Raw genomic sequence first — 20,987 nt, forward strand, 5'->3', positions numbered from 1 at the left:
AACAGTTAAAACCACACATGGAACAATGGACTGGTTCCAAATTGGGAAAGGAGTACATCAAAGCTGTATACTGTCACCCTGCTTATTTAACTTACATGCAGAGTACATCATGTGAAATGCCAGGCTAGATGAAGCACAAGCTGGAATCAGGATTGCATGGGGAAATATCAACATCAGATATGCAGATGACACTACCCTTATGGCAGAAAGCAAAGAGGAACTAAAGAGCCTCTTAAAAGTGAAGGAGGCGAGTGAAAAAGCTGGCCTAAAACTCAACATTCAAAAAACTAAGATCATGGCATCTGGTCCCATCACTTCATGGCAAACAGATCGGGAAACAATGGAAACAGTGACAGACTTTATTTTCTTAGACTCCAAAATCACTGCAGATGGTGACTGCAACCATGAAATTTAAAAGATGCTTCTTCCTTGGAAGGAAAGCTATGACCAACCTAGACCGCATATTAAAAAGCAGAGACATTACTTTGCTGACAAAGGCCTGTCTAGTCAAAGCTATAGTTTTTCCAGTAGTCATGTATGGATGTGAGAGTTGGACTGTAAAGAAAGCTAAACGCCGAAGAATTGATGCTTTTGAACTGTGTTTAGAGAAGACTCTTGAGAGTCCTTTGAACAGCAAGGGGATCAAATCAGTCAATCCTAAAGGAAATCAGTCCTGAATATTCATTGGAAGGACTGATGCTGAAGCTGAGGCTCCAATACTTTGGCCACCTGATGTGAAGAACTGACTCATTAGAAAAGATCCTGATGCTGGGAAAGATTGAAGGCAGGACGTGAAGGGGATGACAGAGGATGAGATGGTTGGATGGCATCACCGACTCGCTGGACATGAGTTTGAGCAAGCTTTGGGAGTTGGCGATAGACAGGGAAGCCTGGAGGGCTGCAGTTCTTGGGTCGCAAAGAGTCAGACACAACTGAGCGACTGAACTGAATGATACTGAATTGTTGTTTGATTCTTGTGTCCAATAAAAGCCTATATTGAATTTTTCAGGAGTTGCTTCATATAACATAAGTAGCTGCTCAGTGTAGCATAAGTAAAAATGTATCTGGAGTGCATATGTATTGTGTATCAAAGGGTTTTACTGGGTAGAAATCACAAATGTGTACCTGTGGCGGATTTATTTTGATATTTGGCAAAACTAATACAATTATGTAAAGTTTAAAAATAAAATAAAATTTTAAAAAAATGTAACAAAATTTGTTTAGACCTTCATAACTTGAGATGACCAAATTTAAAATTCTGTGGTTTTTCACATTAAAAGTATCTCCATCTTTGATTGTTAACCATGATGGTGGAAGCTGGTTACTGACTTTTTGAGGGGAGATCTTAAAAAAAAAAAGAAAATAGGCAAGCTAGCTTCCTTAGGTATGATTACTTCAGGGTAAATAGTCACCTCTGAAATGCGATCCTTTCTAAAGGAATTTGTAGTTATTTTATCTGTTACCATTTGTGAAAAATAATCAAAAGTGTAATTTGTGTTTGAATCTAGACAAAAGGGTGGGATGATGAAATTTGTATGACTTGATGGTAAAGGACATTATAATCATCTGTTTGATACTCTTTAGTAAAAACTAAGTAGAAATGTCCCTAGTTCTTATTTTTAATAATATGATTTGCAATATAGCTTTACCCAGTGATACCTAGTTGAATACAACTATTGCCTGGTTAGAACTTTTAAAAATTTTGTTTAAAAATTATCGTATGGTAAAATGGACATTTTTTGGGGGGGTAAGTACAGTGCTATGACTCTTAACACATATATTAATTCATGTAACCACTTAACACATGTAAGATTCATGCAACCACTTAGCACATGTAAGATTCATGTGACCACCAGTGCTGTTCAAGGTATAGAACAGTTTGTCTTCATGAACCTTCTTATACTCTCCCTAAATAGTCACACCCTGCATGTACCCCAACCTCTGGCAACCATTGATCTGTTTTTTTTAATCCCTATACATTTTTTTCCCCAGGAAGTAATAAATAGAATCATGCAGATGGAACCTTTTGAAATTGATTTCTCTCACTCAACAAAATGCCATTGAGATTCACTGAGGTTGTGGGGATCAGTAGTTCATTGCTTTTTATTGCTAAGTTGTTGGTTGAAATGTTATGGCATTTGGATATTATTTCTGACCTGACATTGGCACTGAAGTTTGAATTGGTTGCTTTTAACTGGGTTGACTATTTTTTTAAATCAGTTAAATGAGATATACATGTAGTTAATTTTCTGAATTAGAATGTTTTTTTAAACTGAACATTTTTTTAGTTTAGTGGCTTGCATGTATAGCTAAGCTAGGCAGTTACAGGATTTAAGGGCAAAATTTGAGGTTAAAAAAAAGGATTTTGCAGTTTATGAGCAAAATAGAATGACCTATGACCCTTTAAAATCCCAGTGCCAATGACTTGACAGCATTTTCTTTGCTTTTGTTCCAAGCCTCTTCCCATCCTGACTTTCTGGTCTACTGAGAACCAGACACCTCTGGTGGCTGATAATCTATTTTAATATGCTTGCTTCAGGAGTGCCTGCCTTTATTTGCTGGTTATAACAGTCTATTCATCTTAACTTAGTCAAACTTCCGTGTATAAACTCTTTGCATCATAAATTTAGTTTGATTCTTTATCTTAGTATCTATTTCTTAGTTGATTGAGGTTTTATTATTTCCCCAGCTGCTGAAAATCTCAAGGAGGTCTCCTGATAATTGTATGTTTTTGGAAAGAAAATAGTGGTTCTGCTATCAATGAGAACTGTATAAATCTATTTATGATGTCACCAATTGAAATAATGGATTAACAGTAGTAAGAGTGGAATGCTCCTCAAGCGGAGAGAATAATAAGCAATCATTTATTAATAGGTATTTTAGATTTTGAAGATGAAACTTGTTCTATTTTTATTGACAATCTAATTGGTAATAGAAGTTAGAGACAGGTTTGTAAATTGATTGAATAAATATTTATGCCTCAGCTTTCTAAGATAAGTTATTCAAATTAACTTTGACTTCCATATTTAACTATTTTCATGATTCAGGTTCTAATCTCACTTTTAATAGTAACATTAGCAGAAATGCCAAGAAAAGAAAATCTCCATCAACAGCCTGGCTTTATAGCACACATTTTCATATTTGGTCACAAAAGATTTTTTGATGTGGACCATTTTTTTAACTTTTAACTTTAAAATTTTAATTTTAAACTTTAATTTTGTACTGGGGTATTGCCAGTTAACAGTGTTGTGATAGTTTCAGGCGGACAGCAAAGGAACTCAGCTATATATATACAAGTATCCATTCTCCCCCAAACTCTCCTTCCATCCAGGCTGCCGTGATGTGGACCATTTTTAGATACCAGTGGATAGATTTACTCTTATCATAGATGAGAGTGGTGGTGGAAGCAATACATAGCAACTTCCTCTCTACTGGTTCTTTCCTTAGATTTTAACATTTGAGACCAAGAACCCAACGGAATTAGCAGAACGTCTGCGCTCTGTTTGTGGGAATCAGAGCAACGCCTATGCCCGCCTGCTGGAATACCGCCTGAATGCCTTGCGAGGACTGTGGAATGCCCAGCGCCAGCTGGCCTTGGAAGAACAGCATGAAAGGGAGAGTTCAGGTGATGAAGAAACTTTGGCCTTGCTCAAACGCCAGGGCTTGTTGCAGCAACCCGAGCAAGCTCCCTTCACATCAAGGATGGGGCTCCTGCTGGTCTTCCCCCTTATTCAGTCCCAGAGTAGAACAGACCCCTCTCTCTGTAACATCACTGCTGAGGTGCTATTGAACTGCCTTCGCGACTGCCAGCCTTTGAGCCTGACCAAGGAGCCTGCTGACTGTCTCAATGGAATTGAAACTTTGCTGTGCTCCTGGCTAGAGGAGACTTCTGACACAGGCCAACACATCCCACATAAGCAAAAAGAAAATGCTGCTGCTGCCCTCGTGGCTTTGGCATGTGCCAGGTAAGGAAAATCAAAGGTACCCCCTGGTGACCTTGTGACTGCTGCTGCCTGGGTTGGGTGAGTGAATGAGTGAGCAAGCATATTTGATGGAAGTCTTAACATTCAGAAGTCCTTCTTTGTTTTCAGTATTGAATTTCACAGCCTTGACAGTGCCTAAGATGTTTTCAACAAAACTTGGCACCAGGAGTTGGAGCTGGAACCCAAGTTCAAGGTCTTGCTTTGTGTTATATCATGATAACAGCTTAAACAGTTTAAAATGGAGAATTAACACTTGCCATTATCTACTTACCCTTAGATGATTTGTGTTTTACATCCAGTGGTTAGTGGAGGATGTTATATCTATATTTCTCCCAGAAGGACAGTGAAAAAAATGTGTAGAGCATTTAAATTTTTTTGTGACACGTGTCTGTAAGGAGTGTGTCAGTGAATGGGTTATTACTCACCTGGACTCGGTCACACAGATATGGTCACAAATTATATTTCTGGACCTTGATGCTTGGCTCCATCAATCTGATTGAAAGATCTCTCTGTGTATGTATACATATATGTGTGTGTGTGTGTGTGTGTGTGTATAAGATTTTTAATAGTGTACTGTCCTTCGCATGTAAGTTGATGTCATTGATAACCGTCAATAAGAAATATTCTTGGAGTTACTTTTCCAGGAGAGGATTTCTTAATTCTCCTGCTCAGTAAACTGTTGATCCCTCTCACATATTTGTGAAGAAAAGGTTCACTGCCTTTGCTTTCTTCTAACCTAATTGTCTAGGGACCATTAGGACCATGGTCTGACAGGTTAATGTTCTAATCTGTCCCTCTCCCTTCAAAATTTTTTCTTTGATTGAGTTCTTCCTTTTGTTAGCAAAGCAAATGTGGGTAACTTCTTGGAGGATTACGAAGGCCTTAGACTCCTTCCTCTATTTTTATGGATTCAAAGTTGACCTTCAGATGGTTCAATCTCAAGCTGTTTTTAAGGCAAAATGGCACCAACATGTATTGTCAGTTTCTTTGCCTTGAGCAAACTGTCGTAGCCTACTTTTAGATCCTGGAAGACTGTAGTTGATTATGGAAATCCTGACATGAGCTTAATTCTGGAGACGTTATTGGGTGGTACCAAAATGAGTTTCCCTGTAAAGGCTTTATATTGGATTTATTTATTAATTTTTGGATATGCAGAAGACAGTTTTGAGCCCTAAATAGATTTGTTATTAATGCAAAAGTCCTACTTTGGGAAATTTTTTTGTCTTATCTTTAGACAGATTTAGGATGTTTGGAATAACTACCAACTCTTTACTTTCAGATGTTTTAATAAACATGGGGTCATAAAACTCACTTTTTTATTGTGCCCTAATTTAGTCTGAACCAACAGATGGTTATTGAAATTGCTTCGTGTACTTGAGATTCCAAAGTCCATCCAGCAGAAATGAGTGTTTTCATTTTCTTCTTCTTGGATGTGTGTGTGTGTGTGTTGTTTTTGTCTTAGATAGTGCCTACATTCTGTTGCTAATATTATCACCTTGTCTGGACTTTATTTACCTCAGAAGTCATATGCTTTTCAGGGTTGGATTATCTCTTTTAATGACGTGTTTAGGAGCATATTATTGAACTTTTGAGATTGATGCTCTCAAAGACAGAACAGTGTTTCCAAAAAATTATTTTGAAGATATTCATTCATTTCAATTAGCTAACATTTATTGAACACTTCTGATGTGCCAGGAACCTTGCTAGGTCTTAGAGAAATAGTGACTCACAGTGGGTGACTCATGATCTCTAATTTTACAGTTGAGTAGATTGCATTTTGTCAATCATTATTGCTCATTTACCACAGGCAAGGGACTCTTCTAGGCAGTAGGAACATAGCAGTGAACAAAGTAGATGGTCCCTAAGATTGCAAAGTTTACGTGAGAGAGAGACAGACATCTAGCAATGAATGAATGTATAGGATAATTTCCAGAGAAAGATATTCATAGTAAGAAGACAAATCAGGATATTTTGCTAATAGAGAATAACTTAAGAGGAGGTAGAGGCCAGCATTAGCTAGAGATGCCAGGGAAGACCTTACTGAAGAGATAACATTTGAGCTGAGGCCTAGACAGTTGACACAGAGCCAGCCACACAAAAAAGCCAGTAACAGGGAGTTCCAGGCAAGAGGAGCAGCAAGCAGCACAAATCTGATCATCCTCCTGTCCTTGGGGTAGCTGAGGGACAGCAAAGTGAGCAGGGGGCTGGAATGCAGTGGTAGAAGGGGAGGTGGGAGAGGAGGGTCCAGACCATGTTGGGGCTTAGGAGCCGCGGATGGAGTCTAAATTTTACTCTAATGTCTGAATCTGGCAGCCAGTAATATCTTACAGTTGGCTTACTGGTTTTAGATATTCCAGTGTGCCCTTGCCCGTTAATTTTAACCTCGTTGTAACCCAGGGAGGTATCCTTGTTGGACAGATGATGAAGTAAAAACCTATAGAAGTTTGGCAACAGGACTGAGATGATGCCGCTGGTGAGTGCCAGAGCCTGGTTTCGGAGCCTAGGGGTCTTTTCTCCCAGCTTGTGCTTTTACACTCTATCTGCTGCCTCCCTGCCATTATGGTTCTTTGGCTTTGATTCTTTTGAACACCAGAGATAGGGAAGGGGACAATTAAGAGGAGGACTCTAGGCCTCCTTGATCCTCTGTTGGGTATTTCATTTCTTGTGAGGTTTAGGCACATGATACCTAGCAATTAAAGCCTTGGCTAAGAGAAATAAGGCAGCAGTCTGAAGTCAGCCCATCTGATACCCATGATCATTTAGTTCAGGAAATGTTCTTAAGGTGATTTATACTTGGGACCTGGCCAGGTAAGTCTTGTACATCTTAAAAGCACCTTCTTTTAGATCCTGCTGACTGTATTACAGACTTCCCAGGCCTTCAAGCATTTGGAACCAAAAGGAAATCGGGCCTTTGTGAGCTCTGCAAACATTACAATCACATACTTCACAGCAGGGGAAAGCAGAAGGAATACCCTTCAGCACAAAGTATTATTTGAATGTTTTTCTTTTTGGTCATATTTAATGTGATGGGGGTTGGTGAGATGTAAAATGGATGAACTTAACAAAGATATTAAAAAATTTAAGCCTGGAAATACTGCTAGACTTTAAATGTAACCTCTTCCAATGAAATCTGTCCTCTAGACTAGAGATTGACTTGATGAAAGAGTATCCAGTCATAATCACCACCTGTTCTTTGTGCTTGAGCTTTCTGTTTTGAACTTTCATGTTAGGGGGAGATAATTTACTTTTGCAAATACAAGAAGAACCAGCATGGAAAGAGGCAAGTATATCTGATATTTTGTACAACACATCTACTGACTGGCAGCATGTGTACATGCTCAGTTGCTCAGCAGACACAGACTTATTTTGGAAGCTTCCCATGTGATTAATAACATTGACATCAACAACCTTATTATTTGACATTTCAATTTCAGTGATTTTCTGTTCCCTCTTTTTTTAGGGGATCATTGAAAACTTTTGTTCATACAGTCCATCTATTACAGAAACAGACTGATGTAGGGTCCCTGCCTGTAGCGGATGTGCTGTATAGGTAAGCTGTCACTTTAGATCCTCACCCTCCTCCTACACAAGTGAGCCTGGAGAATTAAAGCTCTTCCAATAAGTAAATTGCTAAACTCTTTTTTTTTAATCAATTAATGACTCATGTTTTTAAGTAAGTGTGCTATTCTAATCATTGTAAGTAAGAATTTTGTTTTTTCCTTCTTAAAAAAGCATGTTGTTTTTCATTTTTTAATTTTAGTGGATTAAAAAAATGCAATAGCTTGTCTTGAATTTTTATTGTAGATTTCAAGATGATAATATGTTAAGATATAAAGTAAAAAAAGTGAAAGTTGTTCATAATTTCGCTACTCAAAGATAACCACTCCAAATTTGTATGTATTTCCTAGTTCATACCCCTCTCTCTCCATCCCTTCCTTTCTCTCATACATGTATACATGTAAAATATATACATTTTTACACACAGCTACAAATTTATTATAAGCACCACTTCATAATTTTTTAATGTAAAAATATAAGTTTCATGAATGTCTTTTCAGATACATAGTATTTGTGTAGAACTATTGTAGTTTTCTGCTCTTTGAGATGGTAAATTGACTTTTATCTTCTTGCTGGAATGGATAGTGTCAGTGTCTTTATGATTCTCTACCTTCCTCTTTTAGGCTGTTGCTTTTGGAAGGGGGGCCTGGATCCCCCTCCTGTTTGCTTGGTGGCAAACATATAGTATCCTGGGGGTATGAAGACATGCTGCCTGCACCAGATAGCAACACTGGCTCCAGTTCTGAAAATAAAGGTAATGCAAGGGTTTGGGTCCTGTGATTGAGATTAAGATATGAAAAGAGTGGTTTTAAATCATTGTGGCAAACGATTTAGATATGACTCTGTGTTCCTTTTAATTAAGAGCTCAAGCTTCCTATACAGTGCGTTCATTGTCTGCTTTATCAGTAAAAGTATAAAAGCTGATACTGAGTGAGGTAAGAAAATGGATAGGTTTTACTATCGCAAGGGAAAAGGATCATCTGTACAGTCCTGCCAATGAGGCATGAGTTACTTAAATTGATTCCTGAGTATTTAAATTTGGGCATGGGAGCCTTAAGTTGCATTTTTATATCCACGAGTAGAGTATCAGGTCTTGCTGCCTGATTCTGTTTCTTTGAGTAATTTATTGTGTGTGTGTGTTGGTGAACCCTCTTGTCCTAAAAGCAAAAAAAAAAAAAAAAAGATTGTTCAAAGGAGCATGAATTGTGAAGTATCTCCTTTAAACAAAGGAGATTAAAGTGTTTTTACACAATTTCACAACTATTACATATCTCTTTACTCTGTGATCTCAGCGAAAATGGCAGAAGGTCTCTGAAATGTCCTGCAGTTAACTGACTTGCCAGATGAATTAGGCCTCTTTCTTTCTTTGGTGGATGTACTGACCAGTGTGCCATGGCACACACAACCCATGAGGCCAATACACTCTTTTTATAGTCTGTGTCCTGCTGCTTCCACATCTGGAGTTGCAGCCTTGCAAGGAGTCCGCCTTGCTTCCAAACCTGTTTGTTATTGTAGATGGTACTTGTGATTATATCATTAAATATTGCATAACTGATAAAAGTTAAGAATTTTTAAAAAACCCTAGGAAATCGTTTCCATTTAGAAATGGAATGCTTTAGAACGATCTCTAAGAAATTGACGTTGTCTAAGAATTTAGGGTGGGATTCAGAGTCTATTCTCCCTACCCTTTCATTTCATTCTCTTGATGGGGGCAACTTTCTCAGATAACCGTAGGGGCATGGGGTGCAGTCTCAGCGATGGGCCACCCCCCATCTCTTGTCTGGTGCCTGTGCCTTTTCATGGTCCCCTGTTTATTCCAGATAATCATGCTAAAGTGATGAGAGGAGCAGGCAAGACTTTGGGATGTGAGTTACTACCTTCACTGACTCAATTAGAGTCAACAGGAGAAGTGAAAACCTGCAGTGCCCAGGAAGTTCTTAAACATTATGGGCAGAAATAAACAAATTCATATAAAACCAAAACCCTTTTCTTCACTCTCTCCTTTAGTCCTTTTGGGCTTCTCAGGTGGTGCTAGTGGTAAAGAACCCACTTGCCAATGCAAGAGACATAAGAGACATGGGTTTGATCCCTGGGTTGGGAAGATCCCCTGGAGGTGGGCATGGCAACCTTCCCCAGTATTCTTGCCTAGAGAATCTCACAGACATGTAATTTCTCACTGAGGATGATGGTATCAAGCTGATCTGTATGCCCTTCAGTCTCTTGTACCTTTGGTTTTGCTTCTAGCTAGAGGATGTTTTTCTTATAAAAATTTAAAATGTAATCTTATTTAACTTTTAATACTGGAAAAATTCAACATACACAGAAGTTGAAAGAATTCTATAGTAAATTCTATAGTAAACACTCAGCTTCAGCAAGTGTCAGCTCTGGCCCATCTTATTTATTGTTCTGTCCCCTTCACTCCCACTCCCTGTCAGATCCATACTCAAAAGGCCTTGACCTTAATCTAAATAATGGTGAATAAGTGTCTATTTATAAGTTGTAAGTTAAAATGTTTAAGGAATGAAATTAGTATTTTTAAAATGATGACCTACTTAACCGTTTTTTGAAGAACCAATAGGAACAAGTCTCAGTTATCTTGGATTAGTAGACTGAATTTTTAAGATAATCACATGTGGATGTGCATGTGGATGTGCATGTGTGCTGTCGCTTCAGTCGTGTCTGACTCTTCGCAACCCCATGGACTGTAGCCTAACCAGACAGGCTTCTCTGTCCATGGGATTCTCCAGGCAGGAATACTGGAGTGGGTTGCCATTTTCTTCCTCTAGAGGATCTTCCCAACCACATACTCAGTACCAATTTGAGTGCTGTGACATTGAATTTCCTCTAATATGACAAGTAGTAAAGAAACTCCACTTAAACATAGTAAGTGGATTGATTTTGAAAATAAGCACAATGTTTTATTTATATGTTCTTTCTTTAAGGTAAATTCTCTAGAATGTTTTAGTAAACCATTTACTATCATTCAGAGAGAAACTTTGTTTTAGCTTGGGGAAGATATACCAAAAGGGAAATATATTGCTGTTTTTAAATAGAAGCAGTATTATACTTTTGTACTGTGTCATTCCAGAAATTTGGGCTTCCCAGTGGCCCAGCAGTAAAGAATCCATCCACAAAGCAGGAGACGTGGGTTCAATCCCTTGATCAGGAAAATGCCCTGGAGGAAGGTGTGGCAACCCACTCCAGTATTCTTAGAGGATCCCATGGACTGAAGAGCCTGGTCGGCTACAGTCTGTAGGATCATAAAGAGTCAGACATGACTGAAGCAACTGAGCACAACACTCCAGAAATTTAAAATTAGGATCTCTTGATGGAAAAATCCACAAGGAGCAGATTCTAGTTCAAATTATCATTAGTCTATCAATATAATATCATTTGCCATTTAAGGGGCACTGGCTTTGTACCAGAGAACAGTGTGGTGTTTGCTTATATTGTCTTATTCAACCATCACAGTCACTCTTAAGGTACATACTGTCTTCATCTTAGAGCTGCAGAAACTGAAATTCAGAGAGGTCCAAAGTCAACTAATAAGTGTCCCAAACTCTTGAATCTTCTACCTTTTTTTATTATGCACTCCTTAGGGAAAGTATTGTATTCTTAGTCATTTCAGATTAGAGTTAGGAATGAATTTTTGCTATTCAGAAAGAAAAAAGAAAAATCTTTTGCAGACTGAACCAGATTCTTCTGACAATAACTGTCTGACCTCTTTCCCTGATCTTGGTCCCTAACCCTACATGCATTTTGAAGTTTGATTTAGGGGTTTGAGCTGTCTTCCCTGGAAGTCACACTGAAGCACTTACTTTATTATTATTATTTTTGGCTGTACTCCACAGCTTGTGGTGATCTTAGTTCTGAGACCAGGGATCAAACTTGGGGCCCTGGCCATGAGAGCATTGAGTCTTAATCACTGGATCACCAGGGAGTTCTCAAGAAGCACTTATCTTAAAAGTGGGAAATTATCTTTCACTCAGCCTCCTAATGGCTTTTTCATTAGAAAAAGCACATTTATAATTTCATTAGAAAAAGCATGTATATAATTTACCTGTGAAAAAACGATTTCAGATGCTGACTTGGGACGCTGTCTCACGGCAGATGGTCTTTACCTGTATACTACTAACTCAGTTGGAAGAGGAGTAAGCAAATTGGGGTCTGGATTACATGGTACTCTCAGGTCAGTTGCATGGAACTTGCTGAATAATTTGGCTGGAACATTTTCCTCATTACGTAAATCTGTGGTGAAGACACCTGGGAGTGCGTGCTAACTCCCTGTAGACTGACTAGTGACTAAACAAATCTGAATGACTTCATATGATTCTGGCTTTCTCTTATTGTCACTTTCTTTTCCTGGTTTTATTAATGCATTTCAGCTTTGTTTTTGACTCTATAAAAATTGAGTTTGGTAGCCTAAGATCATTGTTTGTAGCTTCTAGCCAAAAATCCCTCCATGATCAGAATTTCTTTATTAGTGACTTCTCCATGTCAAAAAATGGGTGTATTTCTAGTTAAGTCTCTTTGTCCTTGGATTTGACATTGGATCAGCAGTGATTTTTTTTTTTCAGTTGAGATATAAGATCTATGAATTGCTGCCAAAAGAAACCACAGTTTGAGATCCTTATGTATATTTAATTAGATTGTTTCCCCAACCTTTTCTCCTCTCCAATTTGTTGTGGGAAATTAATATTTGCCATAGTTTGTCAGTCTCAAAGTTAATATGTTTATTCTCCTTCAGATGTTTTGTATACTTAATCATTGAAAAGAAATGAGGAGGGAAGTATAGTTTTGTCTGTGGTAGCTCATTGTCGGGTGTCAGACCTGACCTGCTGACTTAGCCTGTGTACCTTTTCCCCCGCAGAGGTTTTGTGTACTGCCGGAACGAGGAACTGGAACCAGGATGGCTTGCTTTTGGCAGTGGCAGTCTTCTCCACCGGCCTGTATCTTTTGACAATAAACCTCACTCCCTTTTCCAGGTCATTGACCAGAATACCCTTCAGGTAAACAGGACACCAAGGCTTTGTGTTTTATATTTTGGAGATGGTAAGCAAAGTTCGTGACATAATCAGAAGGAATAACACAGGTGATACCTTGGGTTCGTTTGGGTTTTTCCGTAAGGTGTTACAGAAGTAGTTTCCTGCCAGAGTGACATCCTTTTAACTGTCATTGTTTTGGGCATTCTGTTTTTTCTCTAGTGTCTTAAGTTTTCCTACATGCTCTGAGTGAATGTGCTGTTAGAGTTTCTAAGGCCAAAGACAAACTTTTTTTTTTAGTTACTTTTTATTGGACTACAGTTGCTTTACAACAGTTGTGTTAGTTTTCTATTGTACAGCAGAATGAATCAGCTATATGTGTACATGTACCTCCTCTCTTTTGGATTTCCTTCCCATTTAGGTTACTACACAGAGCACTGAGTAGAGTTCTCTGTGCTATACAGTATGTCTTCATTAGTTATCTATTTTATACATAGAAACAATAATATATACATCAATTGCAGTCTCCCAAATCATCCCAGGACAAACTTTTTTGATTTAAAAAAATTCTAGAGCGTCAAAGATGGTATAAATACCAGCTTTTTTTTTTTTTTTTTCCAACTAGATCTATTTTGAAAAGACAGTATTTCCCTTATTGAGTTTGTTCTAAACAGCCTTTCTGTGGGAACAGGAGCTTTGAAGTGAGTTTAGATAAAATCATCCTGTGCCCAGGATCGAGCTCATCCATGGTGCTCTCGTAGCACTCTGTGATGTCACTTGCCACATTATATTGAAATCACCTACTCTCGTGTGGAACTACTCGCCAAGACCACACACACCTTTAGTTTTGGACACTGTCTTACTCATATTTGTGTTCCTAGAATGTAGCCACAGCACTTGATTGATGATAATGATAATAAGCTTGTCTTTCTGTGCCAGGCCCTGGTTTGGGCAGTTGACACGTACTACCTGGGAGGTATAACTAGGGCAGTTTCATCTTACAGTTAAGGCAGCTGAGGCTAGGCACCTTGTAAGCATCCAGTAAGTGTTTGTCCTTCAGTGGAAGAGTGAGCTCAGAGAGATTAAGTATCTTGGCACACAGTAATGGCAGCAAGAGGACTTGAACCCATCCACTCTAGAGTCTGAGTTCTTTATGCTACAGCTTTCTACCTTTCAACCAAATTCAAACACAACAGTTAGAGTTGCCGTCTGTGGAGTGAGCGCCCTGAGAGTAGTCATAGCCAGGGCTTAAGTGAGATGTTACACCTTTTCTTGTTTGCCTCTCAGCGGTGTTTTTCCTGGAGTTGTCACCATTGCATCTCCAGAGCAGATTGGAGGTACTCAGAAATTGTTAGATGAAAAAGTGAATAAATAGAGGCCATATTAACTCCATTTCCTGTCAGTAATTCAGATAGATGAGAACACTGCCTATATTTATTTGCAATGGAGTTATAAGCTAGGGAATTAAACAGATGTTAAATCTTAGAATGTGATTTACACTTGAAGTAATGTTAGTATCCTGTGTTCTCGTAAAAACTGTTGTCCAAGAAAGCAGTGTTCACTAACTAGATATGTGCATTAGAATGATTTGGGAGTGCCTTAGGCCACTCAGTGACTTTCCTGGTGGCTCAGATGGTAAAGCGTCTGCCTACAATGCGGGAGACCCGGGTTCAATCCCTGGGTCGGGAAGATCCCCTGGAGAAGGAAATGCAACCCACTCCAATATTCTTGCCTGGAAAATTCCATGGATGGAGGAGCAAAGTCAGACATGACTGAGCGACTTCACTTAGGCCATTCAGTAGCTGTTAACTTTATAGACTTATTGGCATTACATATTTCAAAGTGTAGTTACAGCAACTCCATGACTTTTTAAACTTTTGAGGTAGACAAAACAAGTCTGGAAAAAAGTTCATAACATGAGTTCAGGGGTCAAAAGTAACCTGAGGAAAAGTAGTGGTTCACCCAAAGAAATGGAGTAACTGAAGGTCATTCTTACTGTTCCCTGAGGGAACCTGACCATGTCTAATTATTTTTCTTTGGGAATTTTCAGTTCTGCTCCTATTCTTGGATTAAAAAAAAAAAAAAGCAGGTTTCTTGATTCTTATTTTCTATTATTTTAAGTGCTTTTCTCTGGCAATAAAAATTAGTATATAACTGCACACTTAATGTGAAATGATGCAGAACTTATTCATTATACTTAAACAGAAGGATGTTTGCTATTAGAAACACATGCCTTCATGTCTAATGTAGAGAATGGCTGTTTGTCTCTTTCTTCCTGATGGACATGGTAAATTTCAATAAGGTCTCGTGTTCTAAGTTAGGAGCTTGTATGTGCCTTCATCTGGCCTTTCTCCTCTTTCTTCTTTGCTTTCCCTCTTGTTTTCTTCTTGCCTTCTCTTTTTGTTTCCTTCCATAATTATTAATTTTTGAGTTAGACTCTAAATTAGGTGCTGAAAGTATAAAGATGAATAAGATATAGTTCCTGTCCTTTACATATAATAAAGTCTTAAATTTGTTTACTAAGGAAATTTCAGAAAGTACTATTTCTCTAAGACTTTTTAAAAAATAAATATTTGATAAAACACATGCAAAGCAGATTTAAAGTGTTTAGTAAATACTTTTTTTTCCTATTAAAATGTAATTTGAATTAATCTCAAGGATCTTTTAATATGTTGCATGGCTTGTTGTATAAAGTTTTATATATTTGTCATGTGATTTTCATATATTATTCTTAGAGATAAATGTCAGTTTTATTTTGATCAGGAAGCTTACTGAATTCTCTTCTTTTTTTTTTTTTTCTGAATTCTCTTCTTGGACTTAACGGCATTAATGATGAATTGATAGAAACAGAATTTACATGTCACACTAATGAAGTTTTCCTCTCTTTCTTGTCCAGGTGTGCCAGGTGGTGCCAATGCCAGCCAATCACCTCCCTGTTGGCAGCACTATGAGCACTGTGCACCTTTCTTCAGACGGCACTTACTTCTATTGGATCTGGTCTCCTGCCAGCCTGAATGAGAAAACACCTAAGGGACATTCTGTCTTCATGGACACTTTTGAACTTGTGGTGAGTTTCACTTTCTAATCCTGTGTCTTTGCAGAGACATTTTTACTTGCTTTCTTTTTATGTTAGTGTACATGGGACCTAAAGAACTTGGAGTACTTGTGCAGTATATTCACTCTTGCCTCAAAATTGGTTTTCCTCTTGGATGTGCTTTGAAGGTTTCTTTATTTGGAGTTGTATGACACAAGTAAAGCCAGGCGTTTTGAAGGTTAATCGAGCAACAGAATGGAGATAACAATAGTTAATATGTAGACAGTGGGGTTTTTACGGAGAAATGCTCATGAGCTTGCTGGAAATTTGGAACTAGATTACAGTAGCAAGATTGTGTCTACAGATGGATTTTGGGAGTCTCCGAGAGAGAGATGATTGAAACTGTGAAAGGCAATCATTCATTCATTCAGTAGATATTGGCAAAGTATCTACTGAGAGCCAGGCACAGTGGTGTTTAGGTGGTGGGAATACAGTGATGGGCAAGGGAGTAGGATCCTTGCTCAAATGGAGCTTGTATCTTGACTAGTGGGTGGGTTGAGTGGTGGTGGGAGAGAGACAAAACTTCAACCATAATCGAGTGAACAAATAAATGGACAACATAATTTGAGGTAGTGAAGGAAATACAGTAGCTAAACAGATGAGGGAGTTGGGGGTAGGGGAGGGAAAAATATTCCAGGAAAAGGAGACTACAAGTGCAAAAGCTCTGTGGTGGGAGCAGGCATGTGTGTGATAGGAAATGACAGAGTGGATGAGTGCAGAGAGCAGAGCTTGAGGTGAGGAGAGACTGGGAACTATGAGAGTCCAGATCTGCACTGTCCAGTGCAGTAGCCAGTAGCCACATGAAGCTGTGGTTTAATTTAAACAGAAGTTTAAAGTAATCAGAAATAAATACAGTTAAAACTTGAGTTGCTCAGTCACATTAGCCATGGTTCAAGTGCTCAGTAGCCACATGTGGCTGGCTAGTGGCTACCATATTGAATGTCAAAGATAACATTTCCATCATTAAAGAAAGTTCTATTGGACAGCACTGACATGTCTAGGTAGTATTTGTAGAGACTTGTAAAAGAAAAAATTGCTCCAAGCCAGGTTCAACAAAACCTTTTTTAATGATGTAATTTAACAGCCTGCTTCTGGGAAGAATTTTAGCCTTCCTGGGAAGGGAGAAAAAAAGGACACTGAAGCAATTTCTAATAAACTTTTATGGGGTTAAAACTTGTTCTGGGAAATCAGTCATCCATCCTGCCAGCTATCAGTTTAGTAACCTTTCAGTATACATTGTTCTTTTTCTATTATCTAGTTTCACAGTATTCTCAAAAAATGATCTTTTCTTATAAAATGTCTTAGCCAGAGTGAGCCTTCAAATTGATCTGCTAGAGGTTTTACAGCTAGGAATGTCTTTTAAAAAAAAAAAAAAAAAAGATAATTGTTTACAAACAAACTTAACCAGCTGGTTAAAGGATTTAGGTCTTTTTTCTGGACAAAGGAACCTGACTGGCTATAGTCCATGGGGTCTCAAGAGTCAGACTTGACTTAGCAAATAAACCACCACCACCACCACCTAAGAATAATGAAAAAACATCAAAGAATTCCCCTTTCCTTGATATGCTTTGGTTTAATTTTAAAAATCATGTCAAAGAAAAACATGCAAATGGATAAAATTTAAGGTAGTACATTCTAAGCTCACAATGAAAAGTGGGAGTCTCTTGCCCCATCCCTGGCATGTTCCTTATAGATAGTTACTTTAATGGTGTCAGCTTTTCCTTCTTCTAGTGGTTACTTTCATGTCTCTAAGTGAAAGATTTACATTGCTGTTTCTTGATTTACTAACTCCATATATTGTGTGTTTGTGTTTTGGTTTTTTGCTGTGGCAGATGAGGATTTGGCTCAATTCACCTCCTGTTTTTCTTCCTTCCTCCTAGTGTATTTATTTGATTCATTTTAATTCCTCTTTGGAGGAGGATATCTTTGTAACTTATAGTTAAACCTTTATTACTTGTTCCTCAGCTCTAAGTAGTATCTCTTATCCCTTGACCTTAGGAGAGGGAGATAGATAATAGTGTCTCTTCTTGTCCTTTAGTATGGGGAAAGCCAAAACTAAAAGTATACATTCAGGGGAATTCCCAAGAGGAAGTGAGATGATTCACCAACATCCAGCCTTAGAGAGTCTTAAGGATTGGTGGCATCAGGTATGGTACAGAACCATTGTGAGACGGGGTATAGACTGCAAGTTTGTTAAAGGAACTGTCGTCTCCTTTCCTGGTACACACAACATTTGTGCTCAGATGCCAGCCGCCCAGGCAAAAGTCTTGATGTTTGTCTGAAAAAACAAATGACCCTGGAGAAAAGACCCCAGTGTACTGACATTTGGGTTCATATAAGTTAAAGACTTGCTGCCCCAGTGAATCACCCACAGTGATGTCTTCTAATAAGCAAGCCTCCCCAACCATGTGCATAGCATTCCTTTCTAGTGATGAACTGTTTAAAAAAAAGAGCAGACACAAAAAACACCCCAAACAAGTAAAAGCCAGGACTTTGGAGAGCTGTGTGTGTGGAGGGGAGAGGAGTAGATTTAAAAGTTTGGCAAGGTAGTGATAATTATTGAAGCCAGGAGCTGGGCACATGGGGAGCTCATTATACTACTCTTTCTTCTTTTGTGTACATTTTAAAATGACACTAATAAAGTTCTTTAAAAAATTTTAAAGCAGACCATTGAGAAACTCTAGACAAACTAGGAAAGTCTCTAGATTGGAAACTAAAAATAAGAAAAAGAAATCAGAAAAACAGCTAATAGAGTAAGATAAAGACCTCATTAGCACTTACTACTCTGTGAGACATATGAGAAGATACTGCGTTCATAAAACAGAACAGGATGTCATGGAAAAAGGACTCTCAGAATATGAAAAGATAAAAGACATAAAGGAATAATCCTTCTGGATACTTAGTAACAGTAGTTCCCAAAAGAGAACAGAAAATAAGATATTATCAAAGAAATAATAGAAGAAAAATGTCAAACTAAAGGACACTGATGTCCAGATTAAAAGGTCTTTGGCACAGTGAATGAAAAATGTCCACACTGGCACCTCATCTTGACATTTCAGATTATCAGGAGCAAAGAGGATTCTAAAGCTTCTGGAGGTAAAATAAAATCATGTATAAATAATGAGGTATAAGAAGAACACCAGGCTGTTCAGTCTCATTACTAGATGTAAAAATGGGGCAGTACTTCAAAAAATCTGGGGGAAATCAATATCTAACCCAGAAGTCAGGTAGTCAGCCAAAATATCAATCAATCATAAAAACAACATAAAGATATTTTTAGACATATAGGATCAAAAGCTCATACCTGCCCTGGAGGAAATAGAACAACTACAAGCCTTTGCCTGTGGCATGAAATAAAAAGTTGGGGAGATGCTCAAGGGCCTGCTATAGATTAAAACAGTAACCTTTGAGTCACTTTTGGAGTCTGAATCCAATGGACCATTTATAGAAAAGAAAATTTGGAGACAATTTGGAATTTGAATGTAAAATAAGTATTAGAGGAAACCAAGGAGTATATTCTTATTTTTAAAGTTATGATAATGGCATTGTGATTATGTAAGAAAATGTCCATATTTTTAGAGATGAGTAGTGCGGAGAAGGCAATGGCACCCCACTCCAGTACTCTTGCCTGGAAAATCCCATGGATGGAGGAGCCTGGTGGGCTGCAGTCCATGGGGTCATTAAGAGTTGGACACGACTGAGCAACTTCACTTTCACTCTTCACTTTCATGCATTGGAGAAGGAAATGGCAACCCACTCCAGTGTTCTTGCCTGGAGAATCCCAGGGATGGGGGTGCCTGGTGGGCTGCCATCTATGGGGTCTCACAGAGTCGGACACGACTGAAGCGACTTGGCAGCAGCAGCAGCAGCAGTGAAATATTCAGAAGTGAAATTTCATGATGTCTGGGACATGCTTTAAAATGGAGTAAAAAAGAGATAGGTGGGTTAAACAGATTTGGGTATATCTGGATAATAGTTGAAATTGAATGATGAATATATGAAAGTTCATTATACTATTCACAATTTTTACCTATATTTGAAATTTTTCATCATAAGATAAGAAAATTTTAAGCATCACCTGCCATTAATTTAGCAACTTCTAAAATACTGACTTGGGAAGCTAAACAAAGATACATACCTGGCTTTCTGCTTATGATACTATCACAGAAAGGAACACTGTGTAGCCATTAAAAAGCAGTGGGCAGATCTGTGTAGACTGAAGTAAATTAATTTCCAGGTTATATTGTAGTATAGAAAGCTTGGTTCAGTGCACTGTGTGTAATCAGTCACTACCTACTGTGTGATAAAATTGTGGTGGGCAGGTATGGATTCTCTGGAATTGGCCTTTTCCTATGATACTAACTTTCCTCTCTCAGTGGACCATTCACCACAGCATATAAATACAGGAGAGGATATTCAGTCTTGAAAAAGCAGAACAAACTCCCTTGACCCTCATTCTCCTCTACTCCCCTATCTTTGGTTCCTCTTTACAGCAATGTGCTTAAAAGAGTTTATTCTTACTGTTTTACTTTCCTTCTGTTCGCTCTTGAACCTGCTGCAGTCTCACCATGCCACCATAGCAGCTCTTCCCATGTTCCCCAGGGACTTCCACAATAGTAAATTCAAGGGCACCCCTTTTTTCTTTTTACTTGACCTTCTAGCAGTATTTAATGTGATCTCACTCCCCCATTCTTGAAACTGTTTTCATATGGACTTTGGGACACTCTTAGGGCTTCTCTCGTCACTGGTGTTTCCTATCTCCTGTCTTCCTAATCTCTCAACAGTCAAGGGCACCAGGACCTATTTCTAGGACCACTTCTGTCTACTCTGTCTGCTCGTACTCCCTCGTTGATCTCATCCTGTCTTATAGCTTTAAACACCTCTCTGTATAGATGATGCTTAGTTTTGCTTCTCAGCCAAAACCTGTCCCTGAGGCTCTGCATGCATATTGATGTGGGTGGGTGTTTGTATATGCTCAGGATATGAGACTTTTCCAGTTGGAAGTCTGATAGTTCCCTCAAGCTAAATATGCCCTCTACCAAACTCCTGATTTTACCCCAGATCTCCTTCTGCCTCAGGCTCTCCCATTTCACTTCATGACATCTGTGTCCTTTTGGTGCTGGTCAGAGACCTTCGGAGCTGTCCCTCTCTCTTCCTCTTTTTTCCCTTCCCCAATTCCTTGCCTAGTCAGCATATATTGCCTGCTTTACCTTCAAAGTGTCTCCCAACCCCCTTCACCTCCGTAAAAGTCCTGTGTGATCTGGGGCTTCTGTCACTCCACTCCAGCCCCACCTGAGCTCCTGGCTGACACACGGGCACTGAACGTGTTTCTCCCTTCCGGGCCTTGTGCAGTGTCATCTGCAGATAAAC

General features: G+C 38.6%; 1 protein-coding gene across 8 annotated transcripts in view; it reads left to right on the forward strand.

Annotated features, from left to right (window-relative positions):
* The window catches only part of HECTD4 (HECT domain E3 ubiquitin protein ligase 4), a 170,695-nt gene that overhangs the window by 50,119 nt on the left and 99,589 nt on the right, over nt 1–20,987 (forward strand). For 7 of the 8 annotated variants that reach the window (XM_061384991.1, XM_061384982.1, XM_061384985.1 and 4 more), the window contains exons 2-7: nt 3,448–3,965; nt 7,444–7,533; nt 8,165–8,295; nt 11,622–11,730; nt 12,412–12,550; nt 15,420–15,590. In XM_061384991.1, coding sequence (XP_061240975.1) covers nt 3,448–3,965; nt 7,444–7,533; nt 8,165–8,295; nt 11,622–11,730; nt 12,412–12,550; nt 15,420–15,590 — 1,158 coding nt within the window. Of the gene's footprint in view, nt 1–3,447; nt 3,966–7,443; nt 7,534–8,164; nt 8,296–11,621; nt 11,731–12,411; nt 12,551–15,419; nt 15,591–20,987 lie in introns of those variants that run through there. The other variant, XM_061384990.1, reaches the window with a different exon arrangement.

The sequence above is a fragment of the Bos javanicus genome, chromosome 17 (genome assembly GCF_032452875.1).
Source record: "Bos javanicus breed banteng chromosome 17, ARS-OSU_banteng_1.0, whole genome shotgun sequence".
In the NCBI taxonomy this organism is placed as follows: Eukaryota; Metazoa; Chordata; class Mammalia; order Artiodactyla; family Bovidae; genus Bos; species Bos javanicus.